At 40.8% G+C, this 27,584-nt stretch overlaps 1 protein-coding gene across 1 annotated transcript in view; it reads left to right on the top strand.

The window, feature by feature from the left end:
- LOC100764293 (ATP-binding cassette sub-family G member 3) overlaps window positions 1-27,076 on the top strand; it is a 35,017-nt gene extending 7,941 nt beyond the window's left edge. Inside the window, exons 5-15 of the mRNA XM_035453061.1 lie at window positions 916-1,052; window positions 5,191-5,342; window positions 6,388-6,489; window positions 7,238-7,488; window positions 10,913-10,995; window positions 17,318-17,407; window positions 18,794-18,918; window positions 19,914-20,068; window positions 23,849-23,938; window positions 24,925-25,010; window positions 26,881-27,076. Coding sequence (XP_035308952.1) covers window positions 916-1,052; window positions 5,191-5,342; window positions 6,388-6,489; window positions 7,238-7,488; window positions 10,913-10,995; window positions 17,318-17,407; window positions 18,794-18,918; window positions 19,914-20,068; window positions 23,849-23,938; window positions 24,925-25,010; window positions 26,881-27,076 — 1,467 coding nt within the window. The remainder of the gene's footprint in view (window positions 1-915; window positions 1,053-5,190; window positions 5,343-6,387; window positions 6,490-7,237; window positions 7,489-10,912; window positions 10,996-17,317; window positions 17,408-18,793; window positions 18,919-19,913; window positions 20,069-23,848; window positions 23,939-24,924; window positions 25,011-26,880) is intronic.
- The last annotated feature ends 508 nt before the right edge of the window (window positions 27,077-27,584 follow it).

Here is a 27,584-nt window from a genome sequence, read left to right as displayed (position 1 = left end):
TTTCAACTCTATTCCATTGGTCTACCTGTCTATTTTTGGGCCAATACCAATCTGTTTTCAGGATTATAGCTCTGTAATAGAGCTTGAAGTCAGGGATGGTGATCCTCCAGAAGTTCCTTTATTACAGGGTTGTTTTGGCTATTATGAGTCTTTTTTTTTTCTCCACATAAAGTTGAGAATTGTTCTTGTAACGTCTGTGAAGAATTGTGTTGGGATTTTGATGGGGATTGCATTGAATCTGTAGATTGCTTTTGGCAAGATTGCCATTTTTACTATTTGTTCCTACCTATCCAAGAACATGGGAGATCCTTCCACTTTTTGGTGTCTTCTTTTAATTTCTTTCTTTAAAGACTCAAAATTCTTACTGTACAGGTCTTTCACATTTTTGGTTAGTGTTACCCCATAACTTTTAAATGATAACTTTCAAAAAGGTTTCTCTCTCTCTCTCTCTCTCTCTCTCTCTCTCTCTCTCTCTCTCTCTCTCTCTCTCTCTCTCCCTGTTTGTGTGTGTGTGTGTGTGAGTGTGTGTGTGTGTGTGTGTGTGTGTGTGTGCTGGGAGGGTGTTAAATGACTATGAATTATGAGACATACTTCATCTTTTCCTGTCCCTTCATCCTCATTCCTTAGACAGAGATTCCACTGTGCCAGTCTGAGAGTTTGAAAACTCATTGCCCTCAAATATGTAACTTGTTAAAGAACAAACAGTAATTGTCACAAGTTTCATGTCAACTCTGACCTGAGCCTTTTTCTACTTCTTTGGAAAAGAGGAACATCCTCCTTCTTCTTCCTGATGCCCACACTCTACTCCTCAGGATATTGTTATAACAAAACCCTTTATGGCTGGGATGGGCTAGTTCACCAAATGACGATGACTGTAGTTGTTTTTGTTGATAATGATGGTGGTTGTTGCTTTAGCCTAGATCTAAGGAGCTCAGGAAGAGGACCAGTATAGCAATGGAGCTGGTCATTGAGCATCCCATTTTGTTCCTGGATGATCCCACCACTGATTTAGACTTGGGAACAACTACTGATGTCATCTCAGTCCTGAAAAAGTAAGTGCCAAAGAAACATTAGTTTTATTCACTAAATACATGATCACTTGTGTGCATTTTGGTGCAAGAGATTCAGAAGTAAGCAACAGAATTTCTTCCTTGTTTATTAGAGGGAAAGTTACATTAATAAGGAAAACACACTCAGAACAATGAGAGAAAAGCATAGGGAAAGATGGCTGTGTCAAAGGTGGAGTACTGCTTTAAGTAGCCTTTCCCTTAAACCTCAAGCATGTGACAAGGGAGCTGGGGTGAGTGGGTGAGAGCTGAACAGAGTGCTGGATGGAGGGAAAACTCAGTTGTTCTGAAGCAAAGCACTTTGGTGTGTCTGGAACATTAGCGAGACCAAGTTGGCTGGAACCTAGTGATCTGAGAGGAAGAAAAATTGCTAATACATTGCCAAGGATGCCACAGACTGGGTGACTTGATAGAAGTTAAATTTCTTACAGTTCTGGATCAGAAAGCCAGACATTAAGATATCCACAGGCTGTGTCTGCTGAAGCTTGGGTCACTCATTGTGGATTGTGTCTTCTCCCTCTTTATGTGTCTGTGCCCTGATCTCCAAATAGACGCCAGTTACATTAGGACACATTAGTAATCTCATTCTAACATAATTACCTTTTTAAAAGACACTGTCTCCATGATAGCCACATCCTAAGTTCTTAGATGTGAAGTCTTCCCCAATGAGTCTTTGAAGGACACAATTCAGCCTTCCACATTCACAAGTGGAGTGAGCGGGGATGGGTGTGTTGGGTGTAGATTGCCTAGACCACTTGGTCACCTTAAAGTTTTTCCATGGTGGGAGGTGGGAGTTTAGATCAGAGCAATATATCATGGAGAAGGTTGTCCAGTTGCACCATGGGATGTGAAAATGTCAGCAGGAGCCTGAGGTGTGGAGGTTCATTTTCTTGAAAATTGTGGGTTCTGGGTAGTTTCAAATATAGAATCAATAGGATTATCTGTGGGATTAGTGTGTGTGTGTGTGTGTGTGTGTGTGTGTGTGTGTGTGTGTGTGTGTGTGTGTTTATAGTAGAGTTAAGAGGTAAACTCCAGAGACTTGGTTTTCTCCTTCCACCTAGTGGGTTCCAGGGACTGAACTCAGGTCTTTAGACTTGGCAGTAAGTTTCTTTTCCCATTGGGCCATCTCATTTCCCTGGCTTGAAACTTGATCTTTTAATCATTCTGGCAGTTGTTGGGTTATATGATATGAAATTTCAGTTTTCCCTTTTGTGGCTTATTAATGTTCTCTCAGAGAAAATAGTTCACTGTTGTGCCAATATTCTGTTGTTATCTTGCTTTAACAATCAACTGCCACGTGAATAAGTAACTTCTGTTCTTGTGTTAATTATTTCAGAAGGTGACATGACCTTCTGTGTGGAAATGTTTCTCTTCTCAGTTCCTATTTTGTACAATGATCTGTAATATTATTCTTCTTTAAGTATTAAATCAATCCAGTATGTCTAACGGAAGCCCCTTAAGTGTGATGTTTTTAAGAAAATTCACACAATATATTTCAGTCCTATTCTTTCCTTGGAAATGGTTTTATATATCTAAAATAAAAATGTTTAAGTTAAATCTTTTTTTTAAAGATTTTATTTATTTATTATGTATACAGTCTTCTGCCCGCATGCCACCAGAGGGTACCAGATCTCATTCAAGGTGGTTAAGTCGGTGCTCTTAACTGCTGAGCCATCTCTCCAGCCCTTAAGTTAAATCTTTGACAGAGCTGGAGAGATGGATTAACAGTTAAGAGCACTGGCTGCCATTCCAGAGAACTCAGGTTCAATTCCCAGCAACCACACGTGGACTTACAACCATCTGTAACTACAATTCTAGGGAATCTTATGCAGTCTTATTGCATCTGCATGTCCCAGGGACTCATGATATACATTCATTCAGACAAAACACCCTGTACAATAAATAAGTACTTCTTAAAGAAATCATTGACAAGGATACACATTTTTAAAACAAAATTTTACTTTCATTAAAAAAAAAACATTTTCGGTTTCTGTAGGTTTCTGTGGGTATGATTCTGTAGGTCTGATTCTGCCAGTAGGTGTGATCCTGTAGGTGTGATCCCATAGCTGGGATTCTGACACTGCCAAGAATTCCTAAGTAAATGCTGTGGGAGGAGATACTGAGGACACAGATACTGAGGTCTAGACCTTACTTTGAGGAAGGCTCCTGTCATGTCTGCTCTCTGCTCTGAACCTTTACAAGCTCTCTCCTACCATCCACCTAATGTTCCAGCTTATGACAGAAGGGATTTTCCTGCACTGAAGCTGCTCTTCCTACTCTGTTTTAATATTAATTCCACACCTGTTATTTTTCTTTCCCTCAGTCCTTTTTTATCTACCTCTTTCTTCTTCTCTGTCTCCCCTTCTCCCTACTTTCTCCCTTTCTCAAACACATTCAGGCACACACAGTCCTTGCTGTATAGCAGTGAGCTCTCATAGTTTCTTGGGTAGACATGTTAGTTCCTACTGTGTACAGCTGGTTCTTTCTCTTCTTATTACACTGTTTTACCTTCAGTCAGGGTTGCAAGTTTATTTTGCTTACAAGCAATCCTTGCATGTTTCTGCTCCACCTGTGCTGATATTACCACTTGGCCTGATTGTCTTTGAGGCAGTCTCTCTTTGGACACATTGACACCTCATAGTATATGCTTATGAGATGCTTTTCTTGAAGTTTGATTTTGTTTTTCATTTTACTGTGTGGCCCAGGCTGATCTCAGTTTCTTGCCTCTGCCTGCTAAATCCTGGCATTCAAGGTGTGTACCACATTTCAGTTTCTCATTCTCTTTTCCTTTTCTCCCTCCCACTTCCCTCCTTTCCTTCCTTCCTTCCCTTCTTACTTCCTCCTTCCCTCACATCCAAACCCTCTCTTTCTTTCATTCATTCTGTTTGTCTTTTGAAAGAGGGTCTCATGTAACCTAGGTGGGCCCTGAACTCCTGATCCTCTCAAGTGGTAGGATATTACAGATATGCTGCCATACCCAGCTTTTACAAAATATTTTCATAGCAGTTTTCAATACTGTATTTGATATTGGTTCTCTATTGATGATTACAAAGTGGAGTCAGAGATGGTTGATAAGTGGTAGTTTATTGGGGGAAAATACTCATGCAAGGGAATCAGTGACCAGGTTTGCACCTGAGTAGGACAGAGCCAGAAATGCTTCCCAGTCAGCTCAGCCATGTGAAAGAGTTGCGTGCTCAGCTCCCTCCTTCTTAAACCCTTGCTACATAACTGTGACCATGCCCAAAAGGGTGAGGCCAGCGATACCTATAATCAGGGTTTCTCCCTACAGTTCTCCTAACAGAAGATATAACATCCTAAAGTGGTAGTTGAGTTTAGTATTTCCTATCATGGAATTAAACCAATGATCAAATCCTAGGCTTGCCCCTCACTAACTGTGACCCATTGGTCTTTTGCTTGACATTTTAAGCCTTAGAAAACAGAAAGGAGAAATTATATTAGAATTGCCTTATGCTGATATTGTAAGATTGAAATGAGGTTATTGTTGAAGTGTTTAGCAGGGAGATCAAGATTAGAATTGTGAATCACATTTTCAGAAAAGTGAAAACCACTTCCTGATGAGGCATAAGTAAATAATTAGGGGGAATTGTGCATACAATCATAGTTGTAATATTTGCTCTGTCCTTGGTTCTCAAGCTTCACTGAACCTGCCCATTGCCTGGACTGCGTAGTCATGATATGGACTCCTTGCACTGACTCCTAGATATTCCCACTCAATCTCTAGAAGACTGCCAGGGATTTTCATTGTCAGTAGCACTTTAGTGGACCCTGGACTACTGACACTACAACTGTGGGAAGCCCTAATCTTTCAATTATTCGTTTATTTTTGATTTTTCAAAATAGGGTTTCTCTTTGTAGCTTTGTAGACCAGGTTGGCCTCAAACTCAGAGGTCCACCTGACTCTGCCTCCCAAGTGTTGGGACTAAAGTCTTTCGCCACTACATCCCAGCTTAGTCCTAATCCTTTAAATGAAAGCTTCAGCTTGCTTTCCCATCAGGTGCATAATGCAAGTGAGATGTGTTTCTAAGGAAAATTCTAGCTGAAATGGGGACAACGAGTGTAACTTCAGGAATGAAACTTATGGTTTTTCCCTCTTTAAACTTAGGATGTCTATGAGGGGACGGACAATCATCTTCTCCATTAATCAGCCCCCGTACTTCATCTTCAGATGTTTTGATAGCCTCACCTTAGTGGCCTCAGGAAAAGTCATGTTTCATGGCCCTGCACAGGAGGCCTTGGAGTACTTCACATCTGCAGGTATGTCTGGATTTCGCTGTGAGAGCTCCTTCATTCCTGGGATCTGGGAGAAGGGCAGGGGTTCTAGGGAATGCAGCTTGTCCCTCATGCAGACATGCTGTGTGTGGGTTTCTCCATTTTAAAGACCTTTGGTTAATGCGGTGACAGGATTCTGTTAGTTGTGAGGCATGGGCTTGTTGTTCAGGTCTGACTTCTTTCTCTTGTCCTGTATCATGTCTGTGTTACAGTATTTTTACTCACTTTTTCTGCTTCCCAGTTGTGGTGACCCTCTTGATTAACATGCAGGGAGCAGGTACAGTTATCCCTCATTGGAAGATCTTTGGAAAGGCCCGGGGCCATCATGTTCTTGCTCAGGAAGCAGATAGTGGTTTTCAGTTTTCCCTTAGCTTGATCTGACTGAGGAGCTGTGGAGACCTTACTTTATTTTGTAGTAACTTTGCATTTCAGGTTTAGGCAATGCTGGAGGCTATAGAGGCTCAAGACTTAGTTTTGTGACTCCTGTTTTTCCTCTGCTTGCTATGTTCAGAGTCAGATTCAATGATGACATGCTTTTTAGTGATTTATGCTATCAGTTTCATCTTAGTGAAATATGAGTATGGATAATTCTCTTGACTCTAAATATACATTTAAGTATTTTCTGTCTATTACTATTTATTTGTTTTTGATTAATCTTTGTCATTTAAAATTGGTAAACATTTGTGATTTTTTTGAGTCCTATAAAAATGTAGGTCACATTAAAATGATTCTTTCATAAGAAGAGTTCACATATGCATGTATAGCATACACAAAAACATGCATATATAGTCATAAATGTATAGACATATATATATTAGACTGGGAATCAGATATGTTAGAAATAATATATATATATTATTTCCATATATATATATATATATATATATATATATATATATATATATGGAAAGGATAAATTAGTGGGAAGAGGGACAAGAGGAGGAAGTTGTTAGATTTTGTCTTCCCTCCCCTTTCCCACTCTTTGAAAGAGGGTCCTCAGGTTTGTGTTCATGGCCTACCTTCTTTGTAGGTTACAATTATGATTCCCACCTCAACCCTGTAGACTTCTTCTTGGACATCATTAATGGAGGTTTCTCTGCTATTTTAGACACAGAAGAAGGTGGCCAGAAAGGTATGTGAGTCTTTTAGAGTCAGATTTTTGCCTAACTGATTTCATTAAAACACAATTGTGCTTCATTAGAATCAAGCTTTTTATGTTAATTCAGTGTCCTCAAATTAGATAATAGTCATTGCTCTCTGTGATTTCTGTTTTTTATTTAACTTATAAAAGTAAATGTACTCATTGTTTGTCCTATTATTCTTTATAATGTTTTAAATAGTTTGCTTATTGTAGCCGGATTGGCCTTGAATGTGTGTCCCTTCTCACTCACATCCCAAGTACAGGTGTTACAGGGTAAATTGGCTAATTTTGTATCAATTTGACACAAGCTAATTTGACACAAATCCTGAGAAGAGGAAACTGGTGTTAAGGTAATGCTTCCATGCGATTGGGCCATAGGCAAGCCTATAGGGCATTTTCTCAATTAGTGTCTGATCAAAAAAGGGCCCAGCCCATTGTGTGTAGGGCTGGTTGTACTGGCTTCTATAAGAAGAGCAGGCCACAGGGAGCAAGTTCCTAGTACCACATAACTGGGCATGAAGGTGCATTCTTGTAATTTCAGCCCTTGGGACAGAAACAAGAGGACCTGAAGAAGTCTAAGGTCACCCTTGACTTTATAGACACTTTGAGGCCACTCTAGGGTACATTAGACTGTCTCAGAGAAAAACTGATACACAATTTATGTTTTATTCATGAAAAGCGTCTCAGAAAAATCAGTTAAATTGTCTGTTTCTTGTCTTTATCCACTTTTATCTTAAAGCCGACAAATACAAAGAGATTTCTGAGAGACAGCATCAAGTCACAGAAAAATTAGCCCATATGTATGCCCAGTCATTCTTATATAGAGTAATGAGAATTGAACTGGATCTACTCTTGGGAGAACAGAAGGCCAAGAGGAGCTCAGCCTTGGAGGAGATCACGTGTGTCACCCCTTTCTGGCATCAGCTCTGGTGGATTACCTCTCGTTCATTCACAAGCTTCCAGTGTTTTTCATGGGTCATTATGATTCAGGTAATCTGATGAGTTATTTTAATTGTATTGCAAAAAACTCAAGTGGGACCAATTTGATTGTGAGTGAGTGTACTTGAGGGTCACACTCATCTTCTCCTCCCTTCCATGTATTTGTCCTCTCCTCTCTACTTGGCATATAGAAATATTCAATAAAGCAAGTACAACCCAACTTAATTTTCACTTTTAATAAATGTTTTTAGGAATTGATATTATTTAGAGGAGCTATAGTGACTAAACCAAGTAGTAAATGTAATTCAGGGAGTGGAAAGATATTTCAGCAAACCTGAAAGTTCCTCACATCTGTCTACTTTAATTCACCTTGAAAACCCCTGGAGGCTCAGGGCCCCAGGATCTTAGCCCAGGACCAGGGTCACCCCAATCACCATGCAGAGGTGGAAACTTGATGCAAACAGCAAGAGGCTTTATTGCAATTGTTTAACGAGCTAACCTAGCTGGGGTCTTTCATCCACCCACCATGGCCGATGGCTAGGAAAGATGCAGCGAAGCCACTGCATAGAGATCTTATAGGGCAGCGTAAGGGGAGTGTCTAGGGGTACGCACAGGCTCAGGATTGGTGTGCCTCCAGGCTTGGAGGGCTTGCCCTGTGTTGATTGGTCAACTGGTTGTTATGGCCCATAGGCCCTCCCAGGGTGGTTGCTATGCTCTGCGTGTCATTGCTGTGCACTTGTCCGAAAAGCACACCCAGAGCCATAAAGCATAGCACCACCAGCTAACTTCTGATTGGTTCCTTGCCACGAGGCAGGCATCTGACCTCCTAGTGACCAAGGCAAGGTCAGGGCAAGTATGTGTTTGACTGTTATGGGTGCCGAAATGGGGAGCTGGTCCCTTCAACCTGTGTATCCTACAAGTTCAAGTCCAGGGCTGAGTAAATGAGGAAAAGGCTTTTTACCTGATGCAACTTTTCCTGTGGGTGCATGGATGGTAACTGGATAAATAGATGAACTTATAGCGAGTCAGATGGGAGAATGGACTTGGAGAAAGCTAAAGTACAGAAGGGGTGAGGATAACTGGAAATGGGAAGGAGGGTTGATCTGTATTTGACATCATGAGGTGAGGAAACAGGGCCATTGGACAGTTCTGAGGGAGACTGTGCATCTACTGCCTGAAAGGTGAGTCTACCATGGGATGCGCTTCCCTTATTGGAGTCTAATATGTGAAAGCAATAGCTACTCAAAGAGTGCAGTTCACACACAAAAAGTAACTGGACTGAACTTCACTCTGCCCTGTCAGCTATATGGGAACTGGGAGGAGGTAAAGTTCTACATTCCTTTAAACTGGCTCTGTAACATGTATCATCATGTCTGTTATTTTAACTGTATGTCACACAGAAATGAAGTTTCTCAAGGTCATTGGGCCATCACTTACTCATTTATTTTTATTCATGATGTTGATGATTCTACTGTTAGTTATTGATCCTGGGGCCTTAGCCACTAGAGGGCTGTTAAACACTCTACCCTGGGCCTACATCCCTGCTCCTATCCAGCCAGATCTTGTAGTCATTTCTGGTGTTAGTGCCTTGTTATTTTATTCTTAGGCATTTTGTTTCTGTTGAATACTGAAAGGTCTTGTGATGTTGATTGTAATGGAACAATGTTCTAAATATGAGTATGGCTCTTTTCATATTTAAATATTGCTGCCTTCCCTGAGTGTATGTGAATACTCTTTCCATTTGAGTTATAATGTCTCTTGGTCCAAATACTCAGGTCTTTAATCTTGTATATTTTTATCATAAAAGGCATTTTTTATGTCTGATTTCTTTGACAACCAAAGATTTAGATATGATTTGAAAAAAGGTGAGTTTCACTCATCAAAATGGGTTACTCATTTTGTTCAACAGTGAGCATTGTCATGAGGGAAAAATTGCCTGTGTGTTAGCAATGCTAGGAATGGTGGAATAATGTTTTAATTAATTATTTATTTATTGTATGTCGGTGTTTTGCCTGCTTGTATAACTTCCCATCATATGGTTCCCATGGAGGCCAGAAGAAAGCACCAGATCCTCTGGATGTGGAGTTACAGGAGGTTGTTAGGGGCTATTGTGGTGCTAGGAACTGAATTGCAGGTCCTCTCCAAGAACAACAAATGTTCTCTCTCTTTTTTTTAAAGATTTTATTTATTTATTATGTATACAATATTCTGCTTCCATATATATCAGCACACCAGAAGAGGGCACCAGAAATCATAACGGATGGTTGTGAGCCACCATATGGTTGCTGGGAATTGAACTCAGGACCTCTAGAAGAGCAGACACTGCTCTTAACCTCCGAGCCATCTCTCCAGCCCCAACAAATGTTCTTATCAGCTGAGCCATATCTCCAAGCCCCAGGACTTTGGTTTCTAAATTATCAAATTAAATGGTAGGATGGTTTTCCTTAGATAATAATATTCTAAACATTATCAGAGGTATAATAGAATATTTCAAATAAGTTACTGCATCATGTAGCCTTACACCTCTGGTAAGTGAAGCACCCCTTTAAAGCCATTTTAACCCAAAAGCAAAGCAGTGCAGACTCCATGAGACTGCCTGCAAATATTGAGTTGATGGCAGGAGATGAGGGGCTGGAGGAGCTGGCAGCTCAGATGAGACTTGAGCACAGCTGCTTTGGGTGAGGTTGATGGAGCAGCAGTAACAGAGACAATGGGCAATGGGAGCATCGAGCAGCCCAGAGGATGCTATGTGAACACTTTGGTGACAACAATACAGCAGTAGTGTTCCTTCTCACACAGGCACAGATTTCCCAGAGGTGACACAGGTGAGGACCACTAGATCCCTTCTTAGCACAAAATCCCATTGCTAGAAACTGTGTTATGAATAAATTTTAATTTTGTTATTTGATTTGCAGTTGAGGAGTTTAGCATCTCCTGTATATTGTGCAGGGCTCTGCCCCTGAGCTGTCGCCAACTTGGGGTGTACTTGTTTCTAACTATAAGAGTAAAGAGAGCCTGAGTTCCTTTTAGTCACTTGAAGTAGAAACCTGCCCATGCTCACTGGCACCAGTGTTGAGATCTCAGTTTAGGTGACTACTTTTGTCACTTACTTCGGTGTGTCCCCTAACCTCCCAGGTGCCTGAATTCTCTTCCCCCTGTGTCATCTGAGTTCAGTACCTGACTTGAGCTCTTCACTGGCCTTTCCTTGTGGACTCTGGGAGAAGTCTTAGCTTTTCCAGGGTCTTTCCTGTCAGAACCTCAGATTTCAGAGACCTTAATTTTCAATTTAACATCCAAGCAGTCTGTTGACATGTGTGTTTTATATTCTCCCAGGGATTCTGGACATAATACAGTGTTTATCTTAATGGAGAGATCTGATTAGGAAACCATATATCTTAAAACAATGGACAATGTGTAAAATAATTTCTATTTCTAATGGAATTTTTTCTTTTTTTCCCCTGTATTGATTTGAAAGGCAATTTTCCTAGTCATGTTTGCCGTATTTGTGGGTACCATTTTCAATTTCCTACCAGATGATTGTAGTGAAGTCAATAGGAGGTAAGCAAATGAGAAAATGCTGTTACTTTGTTCAAACTTTATAAATCCATTAAGAATTAGAATTTGCCAGGTGGTAGTGGCACAGACGTTTAATCCCAGCACTCAAGAGGCAGAGGCAAGTGGAGCTGGATGGCAGCATGGACTTCAGAGTGCCAGGACAGGCCCCAAAGCAATAAAGAGAAACCCTGTCTCAAAAATAATAATAATAATCATAATTGGGATTTGTTACAAGAAAAGAGTAAACACTTTACAATGTGATAGAATGTGTTGTTACATTGAAGGCTGAGTGGAAGAACTCACTTTTTCACCTATGTTTGTGTGTAGATAGTATGAATCTATAAACATCACGCATTTCACATATTACCAGTTGTAGTGTATGGAGTAGCTTCATGTTATTCGACCACCACCACACTCTAAATGTAGGGCATTTCTTCATCTTCCAGAATGGAATGGCATAGATCTGAAAGAAGAATCCCAATACTACCCACTCCTGATTCCAGGCATCAACCATTCTACTTTCTGTCATTGAATATGAGTAGTGTGGAACCTTGAATTGGAGTCACACAGCATCTGTCTTTTGGTGTTTTGGTTTTGTTCTTGTTAATTTTGGTTGGCTTGTTTCTATTTCTGTAATGTCCTCAGGGCCCATCAAAGTGTGGCTTGTGTGGGGATTTCTTGGGCTTTGTAAGGCAGAATAATGGTCCATTGTGTGTATTTGCTGTGTTGCTTCCCATTCATCTGTAATTGGACATGTGGTTTGCTCTCATGTTTGGCTGCTGTGAACCATGCGGTTGAGTGTGCAAGCACATTTGTTTGAGCCCTGGACTTTACTCTTTAAGGTAGAAATATAGACCTGATGAATCATAGGCTCTTATGTTAATTGTTTGAGGAACTGCTGTCCTGTCTCCAACTCCACTGTAATATTTGTATCCTCACCAGCAGAACACAGGGGCTCCAGTATGTCCACATCCTCACCCAACTTATGTTCTTCCTTGTTTACAATAAGATGCCTAAGAAAAATAATTTGTGATCCACTGAAGTCTTTATTAAGTGTATGCAGAACCCATTTTCCTGTGTTAAATAGAAATGTTTTCTATTCACTCCAAATTTATTTATTTTTAGTGTGCATATGTGTGGGCATGTGTGTCTTACAGCATGCATGAGGTGGTCAGAGGACAATCACAAGAGCTGATCCCTCCACCACCCGGGTTTCAGGGATTGTTCTCAAGGTCATCAAGCTTGGTGGCCATTATCTCACCTGCTGAACACTCTCTTAACTTTCCATGGCCCTCAATTTTCCCTGCCATTGAGTTATATTTATTTTTCTTAGATGTGAATCCCCCACCAGACACATGATCTACAGGCATTTCTTCCATTCTGTGTGTTGTCTCTTACTATGTTTTTAATGACTTGGTGCAGATTATAAGCAATTGACCTCCAGGCAGCATAGCTTACACTAGTGATTGCCAGGGCAGTGGGGAGGGAGGAGACTCATATGGGCTAAGAGTATAAAATCTGTTAAATATGAGAAGTAAGATTTTATTCTTTTGAGGTAAATTGTACAGCACATTCAATCCAGCAAACATTAATATACATTTCAAAGTTTCGTGACCATAAAAATGTTGCATATTTCTAGTGATGGACATCACCTAATTTAGTTTGATATAATTATTTTACAAAATTATTCATGAATCATTACTTTTATACATTAAATGTGTAGCTATAGGTTGCCAATGTATAGTTTTAATATCTAAAAACTCATAGCAGGAACCAGATGTAGTTTATATGGTTAAGTATAGACAGGGAGACAAGATTCCTGGTTTTATTCATAAAAACATAGAAAGTAAGCACAATGGAACTTGAGGACAATTTATTGGAGACAGAGACATGGAGAATTCCCTGGTCACCAGGGAATGGTTGTGTGTGGGAATGGAAGAGTGTAGAGAGAGAAAGTATGCATTTAGTAAAGTTAAACAGATGATCCTTGAAAGTAAGACAGGCTGCTTAGGAAAAAAGGAGGAACAAGGTCCTCTGCTCTATTGCTGGTTATGAAGTGACCAGGTCTCTGCTCAGTTGTGCTCAGGGTGCCCATACCCTGTGCTCAATGTTTGGACCTTTAAAGCAGGGCCACAGTTGTGACCTGACAGTTACAGAACTTGTCATGTAGCCCAGGCAGTCCTCCTGCCTCTGTCTTCCAATTTCCAGGAGTCATAGAGTTCAGGCTTTCTGATCTTCTCAGAGTCTCACTCATTCTTAGGTTGTCTTTTCCATTTCCATCCTGGCCTTTGGTAAGGTATCAAATGAAATTTTTCTTGATGCAAGAGGAAACTATTCTCCAATAAAATCCTCCCCATCTGATCTGAAGTCTAACCACCACTGTGTACCTAGATAAAGTCACTGACATCTGACTGTCAGTTGAAAAGGTGTTATGTAACAGGCTGTTAGACACCACTCATGCAGTCTGTCTTAGAGGAAACTGACATGTGTGTCCAAGAAACAGATAACTGAAGAGGGCCTTTTGTTCCCCCTCCTCCTGCTTACTATCCCTTATCCCATGAAACAATTTCTTCATAAGTAATCATGACTGGATTATTTTTTGAGCTCTTTGGAAACCATGCAGGATGTTGTTGACCTATTTTAGGTATAATCAAGGCTTTAACGATATTTCCACAGTCCATGTCTGCAGTAAGCTGTTGAGTGGGGATTCCCCTACTGTTTCATATTTTCATTCTTACCCTTCTGTAAAATCAAAGTGGCCAACGGAATATGAAAACCCCTGGGAGTTTTATTTGTCTTTATGTTTCTCTCTCTCCCTCCCTCTCTCTCTCTCTCTCTCCCTCTCTCTCTCTCTCTCTCTCTCTCTCTCTCTGGTTTTTCAAGACAGGGTTCCTCTGTGTAGCTTTGGAGCCTATCCTGGCACTCTCTCTGGAGACCAGGCTGGCCTTGAATTCACAGAGATCTGCCTTCCTCTGCCTCCCGAGTGCTGGGATTAAAGTGTTTCTCTCTTTATACATTAGGAAAGATGCTTACCAACTTTGTTAGTTAAATTGAAGTGATGGGTTAAGCTGCCATCACTAAATACAGTGATTTAAAAGTAATCAGTGGACTTAAAAGTAAATGTATCTCCACACTGCAGTGGGAGAGTCTTAGGTGAGGATCTTCTCCCAGGTCTTCCTGTCTGTCCACCTTATCTCAGCCCTCTCATGGCAGACACTACATTTCTGTTTCTTCCCATGATGAGGACACAGATTTCCACTTTCATGATTTCATCTAAAACCAAGTAACATGTAAATTTCATACTTTAGGATCATTATATTAAGTGTTGTTATCAAACTGTTAGATATTAAGGGACACACTTCAATTAATAGATACCACTGTGGAGACAAAGAGGAAAATATTCATGGGACTCATAAAATCTGTCCTTTTAGCAAGAACAGTTCCACATTTTCCTTCTTTATTTTTTTAAATGTTTATTTTATTTTTATGTGTACGAGTGTTTGCCTACATGTATGTCTTTGTACCATGTGTGTGCCGTGAGATGTGTAGCTATCAGAAAGAGGCATTGGATCCTGTCTTAAGGTTAATATTGGTCTGATTAAATACATGAACAAAAGCCAAGTTGTTGAAGAAAGGTTTTATTCAGCTTACATTTCCACATTGTAGTTCATCACTCAGGGAAGTCAGGACAGGAACTCAAAATAGGCAGGAATCTGCAAAGGCCATGTAGGGGTGCTGCTTACTGGTTTGCTCCCTATGTCTTGTTCAGCCTGCTTTCTTTCTTTCTTTCTTTCTTTCTTTCTTTCTTTCTTTCTTTCTTTCATTCTTTCTTTCTTTCTTTCTTTCTTTCTTTCTTTCTTTCTTTCTCTTTCTCTCTCCCTTTCTTTCATTTTTATCTCTTTAATGTTCTCTCTTCTAATTATTTTTTCTAATTGTCTCTAATTATTTTTTATTTAAATTCTTTAATTACTACTCATATTTACATATCCATCCCCCCATTCCCTCACCCTTCCATCCTCCCATGTTCCCCACCAACCCCCCCAAACTAACCCCCAACTCCTCCCCAGGGATAGTGAGGCCCTCCACTAGGGACCTTCAAAGTCTATCATATTGTTTGGGGGAGGGCCTAGGCCCCCCTTGCTGTATCTGAGCTGCAATAGTATCCCTCCATAGGGAATGGACACCCAAAGTCCATCTGTAATCTAGGGATAAAGACTGATTTCACTGTTAGAGGTCCCATAGACTGTCTTGGCCTCCTAGCTGGTACCCACATTCAGAGGGCTTGGTTTGGTCCAATGCTGTTTCCCCAGCTTTATGACTAGGGTCTCCATTCTATCAGTAGCTCAGGTCCACTGTTTCTGCAGGTCTCTCCAGCACTGTCTTGGCTTCTTTGCTCATCCCTCATCCCTCTCCACAACTGAATTCCAGTAGTATGGTTCAGTGCTTAGCTGTGGATTTCTACTTCAAACAGCAACTGGATGAAGTCTTTCCTTCCTCTCCCTGCCCCTGGGCTCCCACTTTGGTCAGGGGTTCTTGTACACATCCCCTTCTTCGAGGGACTATACAATCTTCTCTTGTTTCCTAGCTCCTCTGGCAGTGTGGATTGTAGACTAGTGATCCTTTGCTCTATGTCTGAAAATCAAAAATGAGTGAGTACATACCATGTTTATCTTTTTGTGATTGTGTTACATCTCTGAGGATGGTTTCTTTTAGTTCCATCCATTTGCTTTTGAATTTCAAGATTCCATTGTTTTGTTTTGTATTTTTTCTGCTGAATAGTTCTCCATTGTGTAAATGTACCACATTTTCTCTATTTTTCAGTTGAGTTTGTTTCCAGGTTCTGGCTATTACAAGTAATTCTGCTATGAACATATATGTCCTTATTGCATGAGTGTGCATTCTTTGGGTATATGCCCAAGAGAAGATTTGCTGGATCTTGAGGTAGACTGATTCCCATTTTCCTGAGAAACTATCATACTGATTTCTAAAGTGGTTGTACAAGTTTGCACTCCCACCAGCAATGGAGGAGAGTTCCTCTTTCTCCACATCCTCTCCAGCATAGATTGTCATTGGTGTTATTGATTTTAGCCATTCTGACTGGAGTAAGATGGTATCTCAGAGTGGTTTTGAATTGCATTTCCCTGGTGGCTAAGGATGTTGAGCACTTTATTGTATGTCTTTCAGCCATTTTGGATTCCTCTGTTGAGAATTCTCTATTTAGTTTTGCACTCCAACTTTTAATTGCATTGTTTGGTGTTTTGGTGGCTAGCTTCTTGAGTTCTTTGTATATTTTGGTGATCAGCCCTCTGTCAGATGTGGGGTTGGTGAAAAACTTTTCCCATTCTGTGGCCTGGCATTTTGTCTTACTGACTGTGTCCTTTGCCTTACAGAAGCTTCTCAGCTGATCTCAATGTTTGAGCTACTGGTGTTATGTTCAGAAAGCGGTATCTCATACAAATTTGTTCAAGGGTGCCACCTACTTTCTCTTCTAGGAGGTTCAGTATGGCTAAATTTATGTTGAGGTCTTTGATCCATTTGTCAGCCTGCTTTCTTATAGAACTCAGAACCACCAGGTCAGGGATGTACTGTGTAGGATGCCTTTCTGTAATCTGTGAATAGGTATTTCTCTCATTGGTTGATAAATAAAACTTCTTTGGCCCATGGCAAGGCACGATAAAGCCAGGCAGGAAATACAAGCATAGATTCAGGAGAAGTACAGAATCTGCAAGATGGGGCCCAGCTGCAAGACACAATATGCCAGCCGACTGTTAATGTCATGGCCATGTGGCAATACTTAGATGAACATAAATGGGTTAATTTAAATGTAAGAGCTAGCTAACAATAAGCCTGAGCAATTGTCCAAACATTTATTAAGCCTCTGAATGGTTATTCAGGAAATGGCAGATGGGAGAGAAATGTCCAATTACAGGGATATACCACCCACAGTGGGCTGGTTCCATCCCCATCCATCAGTAATTAAGAAAATGCCTTAGAAGTGCATCTTATGGAGACAATTTCTCAATTGAGGTTCCCTCTTAGATAACCCTAGCTTGTGTCAAGTTGTCTGCATAAAACTAGCTAGCACAGGCTCCCTTGAACTAGAGTGACAGATGTCTGTGACCCACCATGTGGGTGCTACCAACCAAACCTGGGTCCTTTGCAAGAGCAACAAGCACTCGTTACTGCTGACCATCTCTCCAGTACTGGTTTTTTAAAAAGAATGTTTCTGTGTAATGTTATTCAATCTACAAAACAAGATGTGTTACAAAAAATCATTCCTAATGTTGAATTTACTATTGCTTTTGTCTCCTTTCCCTTCTGGCAGAGTAGGCCTGCTATTCTCCCTCACGGTCTTCCAATGTATCATAAGCATGACTCCCTGGGAACACTTTGTGATCGACAGGGATCGATTTCTGTGAGTAGCTTCTGCCCCAGGCACAGGCAACAGGGGCTGGTGATCAAGTTGATTATGTTCATGGGTGTGCCTAGTATGTCATTTCATGAATTATCAGTAATCCCCCCTTTAGTTACTTATTTAATTGAAAATGGACACATTCCGAAATTTTGTGTTTATCCTGTGGCATCATGATTTTTGAAGTCTGTAAAGAGATTACTGATATTAATGAAACCTAGATAGGAAATAAGGAGCAGAGGTGTCTGTTGCTCAGAGAAAGTTTTAAATTTGGGGTGTGGTTACCAGATCTCACTGTTGCAGAGAACACAGTACTAGGGGACTGAAAATCACAGGAAATTTGTGACCCCCACAAAGTTGATGTCAGGAGTTTGATAGAGCTTCCCTGTAGTGGGTTCAGCAGCACATTGGAGCTGGAGAGGTACAACTGTATAATAATGAGAGTGTACACAGACTGGTGATGGAGGGGTGGAAAGAGCCAGACTGCAGCTGTGTAGAAAGAGCTGTTTGCCTCCTATGTTTTTCACTCATGAAGAACCTTTTTTTTTGGGTGGCCTGTGCTTAGGATTCACTGCTCACAAAGATGGCCAAGATGTGCACAAGGACATGCCAAGGCAAGGAGGCATCAGAGAGGAGCTGAGGGCCACTCTCAGTTGGTAGAGTGTTGTAGATTCACAGTACCACATAAACCTGAGCTTGGCCATATGGGGGTGGGCCACAGGCAGGAGAATGTTCCTTCTTGGATACACATAGAATTTAAACCCAGCCTGCACAGATGATCCTGCATAAAAACAAAAATAATCAGAGTTACAATGAACTCACTGGGAGGAGAAGAGCTTGGGATTTGGAAGGGCCAGGAAGGGAAAGGATTAGGTCTGGTATCTGGAAAACATTTGTAGTTGTAAAAGAGACTATTGAAGGAATACATATTGTCCTAAAGTGAGAGTAGCCGAAGAGAAGGATGGATTTTGCTGAATCAGCACTGTGACCTCAGAGTGACACTGTCACTTTCTTCATGAGAACTGAAAGGAGACAAGTCTCCATTACCACTGTCTGAGGTGAGGAACAATGAGCTTCTACTCAGGGAGCCAGCTTCAGAGGTCAGAGACTCTGAGGAACAGTGGGCTCATCAGACTCTTTCCCTGGAGGGGCTTTTGTGTGGCTGGAGTGGACAAAAGAGGGGACAGTTCTCTGATGGTGAGAATATCATAAGGATATAAGCCTAGATATGCTGGTCCCTACAATGGGGACCTGTATGGGAGTCAGCCTGGAACATAGGAGCGTAGTCCTGTTAGGTTCCCTGTGGTAGCAGAAGTCAGTATAGCCAACATCTCAACTGTGCCTTCTGAACTAATCTAAGGATGTGTAACATGATCTTTGTCTCTTTAGACATGAGCACACAAGTGGATACTACAAAGTGGCATCCTATTTCTTTGGGAAATTGCTGGCTGAGCTGCTACCCAGGAGGTTATTGCCAAGTATTATATTCACTGCTATAGTATTCAGTATAGCAGGTAAGTGACAAAGCAAGAGAATGCATCTTTACTCTTGGGAAGCATGTTTTGGTTTGTACAACTGTGGCAAGCCTAAAGTAGAGAAGCATAAGTAGAAAAACATGTCTCCATCATGTGCCATCTAACACAGGTGTTCAGTGAGAGGAAAGTCTGCAAGACTTGATCACAAAATACTACCAATGCTGTTTGTGAAACTGTAATTTAATTAAGAGATTCTGTGTAGCATAATGACTGAATAAATAGCATACATTTGAGACAGTGCCAGTGGAGCAAAGTCAATTATTACATATCTATCCATACATTTTGCATGCTTACTGGCTTCATCCTAATGGTTTCTTCAGCCTTCTTTCTTATAGAACCCAGAACCACCTGCCTAGGGATAGCGTCATCCACAGTTGTCTAAGACTGCCCACATGAGTCATTCAACAAGAAATGCTGGCACAGGCTTGTGTAAGCCCCAGTCTAATGGAGGCATTTTTTTCTTAATGAGGTTGGCTCTTCCCATAAGATCCTAGCTTGTATTATATTGATGAAAAACTACCAGTAAGTCCTGATTCCAATTCCATTACTAATATAATTATATAAACACCAGAAATGTGGGCACGAACATTTTCTACTTTTGATTTCTCCTGTAAGAGAATGCAGTAGAATTTTAGCCAGTTGTGTTGCCTGTAGCTCTCCATGTCAGGATCCCATAAATTGCTCATAATTATGTGTAGAGGAGAACAGGTACTCTAAGGAAAGGAATTTTGTGGCATAAAAATAAAGCCATTTGATGGAGCTGGAGAAAGGCTCATTGGTTAGGAGAACCTGCTACTCCTCCAAAGTCCCCAAATTTGGTTCTCAGCATCCATCCTGTAACAGATGGCAGGCCCAGAGAAGTTGGGCGACCGTGAAGCTGTTACTTGTCTTGTTGGTTTTTACAGTATTATCTGAAATACGTAAAATTCCCTTGACTTAGGTAGAGGAACTAACCCCACTTTTTTCTTTTTAAGGAATAATAACAGATGCAAAGGGTTTCCTCACTACGTTATTTACCATCATGATGTTGGCATATTCTGCCAGCTCCCTGCCCCTGTCTATAGGAGCAGGGAAGAACCCAGTGGCTGTACCAACACTACTTATGATGATTTACTTTGGGCTCATGCTGGTGAGTGTGAATTGTGTTTTTCTGAGAGGAAAATTTTCCTCGTGGTCCTTATTGAACATGTACGTGCTTGACACATCAGGACATGGGACATGAGGCCTTATGCTAAAGCTTATTATGGTCTGTAGGATAGAAGGAGCAGCCTTTCCTTCCAAGCTTTGTGGCTACTGCTCTAATGTCAATTTGATGAGTAAGAAAACAAAGAAAGACCCCCCAAAAAAACAGAAAGAGAGAGAGAGAGGGAGAGAGGGAGAGAGAGAGAGAGAGAGAGAGAGAGAGAGAGAGAGAGAGAGAGAGAAGAAAGAAAGGAAGAAAAAGCTTTCTTAGATGGACAAGTACATGCATCCCAAGTTGTCCCCTTTGGATCATCCAGGTAGCCCTTAAAATTAACTTTCAAAAGGAACCTAAGGAGCCCTCTCCACATGGAGGGACACTCTCAGCCTAGACACACAGGGGAGTGTCTAGGTCCTGCTCCAAATGATATGACAGACTTTGAAGATTCCCCCAATGGAAGGCCTCACCCTCCCTTGGGAGAAGAAAGGGGTTGGGATGGGGGGTGGGTTGGCAGGGTGGAAGGGAAGGGAGAGGGAACTGGGATTGACATGTAAAAGAAGCTTGTTTCTACAATACAAAAAAAAAAGGTACCTAACAATACCTCATTCACCAAAGTACATAGTGTTGGTAGAGTTCACTTTGGTTTTACTTTAGTAAGTGTGCTTATAAAACTGATGTAGAGATTGAATAGTTGGGTAAAGTCTGTGAACTGTACAGCATGTGCCCAAGGAGTGATTGCTATTGTTGTGCAGCAGGACGTCCCCAGGCCCAAGTATACTTTTCCATTGAGTAGGACCCTGTCCTACTAGAGCAAATGGTGTGTTATTGACCTCTGTTTAGAGGAGGACACATGGGATGGTAGAGTGTGCCAGAGTCTGTTGCTCTTGTTCCTGGATGACTATCATCGTCCCATTTCAGCAGAAAGTAACTTAAAAAATGCTACGCCCCCTTTCCCCATTGTTGTCAGTTAGGATAATGTATATACCTAGTTAGAAATAGCTTCCTATTGTTTATGACTTTAGGGTTTAGTTAAAATAGATAGTTATCTTCTTAAGTTTTAATCCTCTTTTAGACTAAAAGGGGAATTGTAGGGGAAGCTGTAGCCACGCCTTCTTAGGGGCTGGCTACAAGAGTACCTGAGGGCTTGTGAGGGCGTGGTCAGAGTGAGTAGGGGGACTGCGTTTTCGGTTTCGGTTTCTCTTTGCTTCTTGCTGTACAGACTACCACCGGCTGGCTGGTTCGCTCTGTAAGTAAGGCTTTTCCCTATTAAATACCCTTATATTTCTACCTGACTCCGTATTGGTAATTTCTTACTATACAGGCCCACTGAAAGCCTCTTATCAATAGAGGAGATGAATTATTCCTCACACAACAGGGGCATGGGTTCTCTCACAAATGGTGCTAATATCCCCAATTGTTGATGATACCTCTAGCTGTTTTGCAGCTCAGATTTGTTCTACTAATCAGGGTCTTTTGTATTTCCATGCAAAATTTAGTACTGTTTTTCAATTTATGTGAATTGTATTATAATTTTGATGGGAATTGCATTGAATCTGTTGATTGCTTTTGGTAGGATGGATATTTTCATATTTTTCCTACAATCTATAAGCATGGAAGGTCTGTCTTCATCTATTATCTTCAGTTTTCTTTTCAACATCCTAAAGTTTTTATTACTCAAGTATTTCATTGGTTAGATTTATTTCAAGGTTCCACAGCCTACCCCCCCCCCCTTTTGGGATTTTTGTGAATGAGATTGTTTCCTTCATTTCTTTTACACTATGTTGGTAATTTGTACTTAGACAAGCTCCTGACTTCTCTATGTTAGTCATGGTGTTTTATCACAGCCACAGGAAAGGAACTAAGACAACAGGTTATTGTATAAAGTTTCTATATGGGACCTTAAAATTAGTTTTGAAACCAAATGTTGTATTTTCTGTATAAGCATATGGTCAGTTGCAGTCTGAAGGCAGGCAAGCAAGTCACTATTTTACATAGTCTAGTGTACTTAAGAGTAGATAGGACAAGTTTATTGTGAACTCCGGAGCTGTCCTTGTGGATCCCCATCAGTGATTTCTGGCACCACCATTGTGTTTCTGTGGTTTGGCAGCTTTTAAAAGAGGATTTGGCACTTTTTGTGCTGTTCTTCACCACATTGTGTGGTTTGCCAGTTCTTGGCTTGAAGTTGTCTGAAGGTGGTATTTTAATTGAATCCAAAATTACTCCTAATGTCATGAAGAGAGAGACAAAACTCATAAGCAACAAGACTTACTGATCCTTGGAAGTAGAAGTGGGTATGTGATGTTCAGTGTTTGTCCTACTTACAGTTTCTATTGCTGTGATGAAATACTATGACCAAAAAGCAAGTTGAGGAGAAAAGGATTTATCTGGCTTACACTTGCATAACACTGCTCATCACTGAAGGGAGTCAGAATAGGAACACAAACAGGCAGGAACCTGGGGGTAGGAGCTGATGCAAAGACCATGGAGGGTGCTGTTACTGGATTCTTTTAGTGACTCACTCAGTCTGCTGTCTTCTAGAACCTAGGATGGCCAGTCCAGGGATGGTAATACACACAATTGATCTGGGCCTTGTCACCTCAATTGCTAATTAAGAATGTGCCCCACTGGTTTGCCTACACATGATTGTATAAAGACATTTTCTTCTTCTTAGTTTAATTTTACTTAATTAACATTTTTATTCATTTTATATATGGACCAGTTTCCTTTCCATCTTCTCTGATTCTCATCTACCCCCCTCCTTCACCCACTTCTCCTCAGTCTCCATTCAGAAAGAGGCAGGCCTCCCATGGGCATGAACAAAGCAAGGCACGTGAAGTTGAGGCAGTATGGAACCCCTCCCTAGAGACATTTTCCTAATTGAGGGTCCCTACTCTATTATTAGCTTATGTCAAGTTGATATGAAATGAGCCAAGACAGTTTTCTTCTAGCATGTGCTCCTAGATAGCAGCAGTTTTATTAGAATTGTCGCTACATTTGGCCTGTCATCTTGTCAAAGATTCAAACAATCATGTCTTGAAAATATATGAAACAAGTGATTATTCTGCTCTGAATGTCACCAATACAGTATAAACTCAATTATGCAGTATAAACTATATAGCTACATAAATAAGATCTTATAAGGAATCTAAAGAGAATTTTAAATGTGTAGTTTGAGTATATTTAAAGTTTAAAGAATGTTCATAGGTTGCATGCCATTTTAAATATAATGTAATTTCTGTAGATTTGGCTTCTGCACAGGGCTGGCAGGACCTGTTTTTAAAAGAAAAATACCCTTGGCTTTGCAGAGTGAATTTCTGTTTCTGTTTAGAGTTAACTGAAAGAATGATTTAAAGAGCTGGTCTGTGTAGGGAGAATCCCTGATCACAGGTACCGCTGACCATGCCCAAGTGGGCTCGGTCAGAGTTAGGCAAGAAGGATTTAAGAAGGAAGGAGGTGAGGTGCCCACGAGGCTCTTTTTTGCCTGGATGTGTGAACTTGGAAGCATTTCTGGGTCCTTCCTGTTCACGTGCAAACCTGGTCACTGGCTCCCTTTCGTGAGTACTTTTCCCAATAAACTACTAGTTATCAACATATTTCTGACTCCACTTTATGATGTCTAGAGGTCTGAGCAGAAATGCTCAGAAGGATGAAGGGTGCTTGAAGAGGGGGATCGTGTCCAGAATTCTTAGTCAACAGACTTGTTCTAATTTGTGGTTTTTCTCTTCACAGCTTTTCTTAGTTCTGGATCTATATTCAGGAAGCTTACTACCTGTGCTTTCTCTCATTCAATACATTAGCATTCCTCATTATGGTTTCACAGTAAGTTGTCCTGTCTGTCACTGTACTTGGTTTCTCCAACTGTAGCAAATGAAATTATTCCCAACTAAGTCCTTTCCCCAGCTGTAATCTCTAACCAGCTGCTGCCCAGGATTCTCCTTCCAGAAGCTAAACATGAGAACTTTCCTCTTGGTTTTACCAAAGGCCAGTAAGACTTCTTGGGTTTTCCCCAGTCATGTATTTGAGGGAAATGAAGGGTGTGAAAAACCCCAGGGTAAAGAGGACAGATAGGTGATATTATGAAAAGCATACAGTTGTGATTATGCCCAGTTCAGGTACTGTGTTATATAGTTTACATCAGGAAACTAAAAGAAACAGAAACCATGTGATACCCACAGCCATATTGGCTTTGCCAAGCTTTCTCTGCAGTAAAGTATGTCTTTACTTAACAGACTTTCTTATTCCCATAATCACAAGTGGTTTTGATGAAAACAAGCAAGAAATATTGTTACTATCAATCAATGATATTGTTTCAATTACAGTGTTTCCATGGTTATGAACTGGGCAGACAAGGAGGTGCCTGAGATAATCTAGTTAAAGTCCACCTCTTAGTAGTTGGGAAGCTCCTTCATTTCAATCCTAAGCCTCCTGAGTATGGGAGGAGCACTGCTTTGCTGGGCAGACTGCCTTGGTGGGGTGTTGTTTGTTTAAAATATTGTTGAACCTGGCGGTGGTGGCTCATGCCTTTAATACCAGCTTTTGGGAGGCAGAGGCAGGTGGATCTCTGTGAGTTCAAGGCCAGCGTCATCTACAAAGGGAGTTTCATGACAGGCTCCAAAACTACAGAGAATCCCTGTCTCGAAACACACACACACACACACACACACACACACACACACACACACACACACACACACACATTTGAAATTACAGTCAACATTAAATTTGATGTTATAGCTGCATTATTCTTTGGAAACGTATGAAAATATTAAACTATTTGTCTTTATCTCTTTTTGTTTATGTTACAGGCTTTGCTGCACAATGAATTTTTGGGACAAAACTTCTGTCCAGAACACAAAGCAGCAGAAATCAATAGAAGTCAGAACTATGTAATGTAAGCTGTAGTTCGAGTCACAATGGGGACTTAGCACGCACCTAGACTTAGAGGGGAAACCCACCCATTCAGGATGAACACCCTGTCCCCTGCCATTCCCCACAGGGAGTCATTGTCACCAGTGCACATGCGACTGTGTTTCCATCCTACTGCTCCGTGGTGTAGACAGTGTGCAGAAAGGGTTCTTTGGGCCTTTAAAAAAGGTTTTGGTGTCTTGATTGTGGGTTTGGGTTCCTTGTTTCAGAACATTTGAGTCTGACATAGGCTGTTCTGATAGTTCACACAGGCATACAGTTTGCACAAGTGCAGATTATGGTTCCTGTGAGCAGAGCCCAAGAATGTCAGGGCAGCAAGGGCAGAAAGGGCTGAGCTGTGCCTTCCAGATTCCAGGCTCATCCCTCTGCCTCACACTCTGTAAGAGTTCTAGAAAGCAAAGGACTGTGTGTGTGTGTGTGTGTGTGTGTGTGTGTGTGTGTGTGTGTGTGTGTGTGTGTAAAATGTTCACAGGATATGTCCTGCAATGAAAGAAACACATATTTCAGTATTTTGAGAGGGAAATCTTATTTTTGTTTAATGCCATTAAAATAGAAACACCGATTTATAAAATTAAGGTGTATTGTTTTAACATTAAAATACATCCCTGTCTATGATTGTTCTCATTGATTTGAAATTGATATATCAGAGATATATGAGAGAAGAACATGCTGAAATGTTAAATCTCTCATGGATGTTCAAAATAATAATGAATAATAGTAACCCAAATCTGTGTTTGAATTATTGATAAATAAGCAAGTATAGGGAAAATATCTTATTTCCTACATCTCCTCTCTGCTGGTGTGTTCTGGCAGTTTTCTAATACAAATTCCACACCAGTTTCTTGTCAGAAGTATGGGATGGAAAAAAGTGAAACCAGAGGATGGACCTCATCATCAAGGAGGAAGAAATCTGCCATTTCAGCAGATTTTGGAACTGTTAAATCCTAAGAGATACAAAGGATGGGGACACACAGAATAGAGACACAATATCATGGACATACACAGGAATTCAGACACACAGGGATGGAGGCACACGGGCATGGAGACACAGGGATGAAGACATACAGGAGATAGTTGCTGTGCATCCAGAATTTTTAGCTGCAGCTGCTTTGCTATCCCATGTCAGTGAATCTGCATCCTGCTGTGCTCCAACCACTACCCAGGCTCTGTCTGTAGCCATGGCCTGTAGGGATGTTCCATAGCTACATGGTTGTCACTGTTACCTTAGTAGAGGAGCTGGCAGTAATTGACTGACTCCTGTCAGAAACCCTTAGTCTCCTCTGGTCCTCGGTCTAGAATCATGCTCTGTTGTTTTCTTGGATTGTCTACTGATTCAACTCAATTGCACAAAGCTTTGATATCTTAGTGTGTGTGTGTGTGTGTGTGTGTGTGTGTGTGTGTGTGTGTGTGTGTTTGTCATTAGGAAGATGGAGTTTTTCCCTTTAGGATATAAAAGTGCTTCATCCATGCCTTTTACTGTTGAAGAGAGAGCAACACTGTAGATTGAGAAATGAATGACATGTAAAGACAGTGAAGACTACAAAGTTGGATCTTAGTATGATTCTGTAAACTTGACTAAGTTTCTTAAGTCTACTTCCTCTATGCTTTTAAATAGATGTGACAGCTACACCTCTTTGGATAGTTCTTGAAATTAACAAAGGGACCTGATTCAAGTAGTTTAGATTTCATAATATATAACAAAATAGTAAGTTCATCATTACTGCTCTCAAACATAAAGAAAAAAATTTTAATGATGTGTTGAAACTTTGAGTTTTTAGAAGGAAGTGAATTGCTGAATGAGATTTGACATTATTTTTGTTTGTGTTCAATTACAGATGTACTGGTGAAGAATTCTTGACGATCCAGGGCATTGACCTCTCACCATGGGGCTTCTGGCAGAATCATGTGGCCTTATCTTGTATAATCATTATCTTCTTATCAATTACCTATTTGCAGTTAATACCACAGAAGAAAGTAGAAGTTCTTAGGTCTGGCTGGAGGAAGTTTCAACAGTTGTTTAAAAAGATGTGATCCCAAACTATGCTAAATACTAATACTCATGGACAAATACTACAGCCAGCAATACCCAAAAAAGATTCCCACTGTAATGAACTGTGATGAATGCACAGACTCAGGGCTTCTTAAGGTACCAGAGTAAGTGACACTTGAGTGCTTCACCCTAAACAGGACACCTATGCTACATCCTCTCTAAAGTTTGGAGCTGTATGAAAGAGGGGTATATCAATACAGGAGCCAGAAGATGAGAAGAAAGGCTGAAAAATGCTATATTGTTGACATGACACACACAGACATTGCAGTCATGGTCTATCTCTCAACATCTGTAGCTACCAGAACAAGACAGGGTCTCTCATCATCACAGCAAACGTTAGACAGGGACTCAACAGGACCATACTCCCTTCTGCTGAACTATTGCTACTGGTAAATTATGGAAGACAAGCAGTCTCTGGTTTCACACTTACATTCATGGGAGAGCAGCTAGATTCCAGTGGATAGTCTAAAGCCCAGGGTCACACAGACA

Source organism: Cricetulus griseus (assembly GCF_003668045.3).
Source record: "Cricetulus griseus strain 17A/GY chromosome 1 unlocalized genomic scaffold, alternate assembly CriGri-PICRH-1.0 chr1_1, whole genome shotgun sequence".
NCBI lineage: Eukaryota > Metazoa > Chordata > Mammalia > Rodentia > Cricetidae > Cricetulus > Cricetulus griseus.
This window is presented reverse-complemented; position numbering and strand designations above follow the sequence as displayed.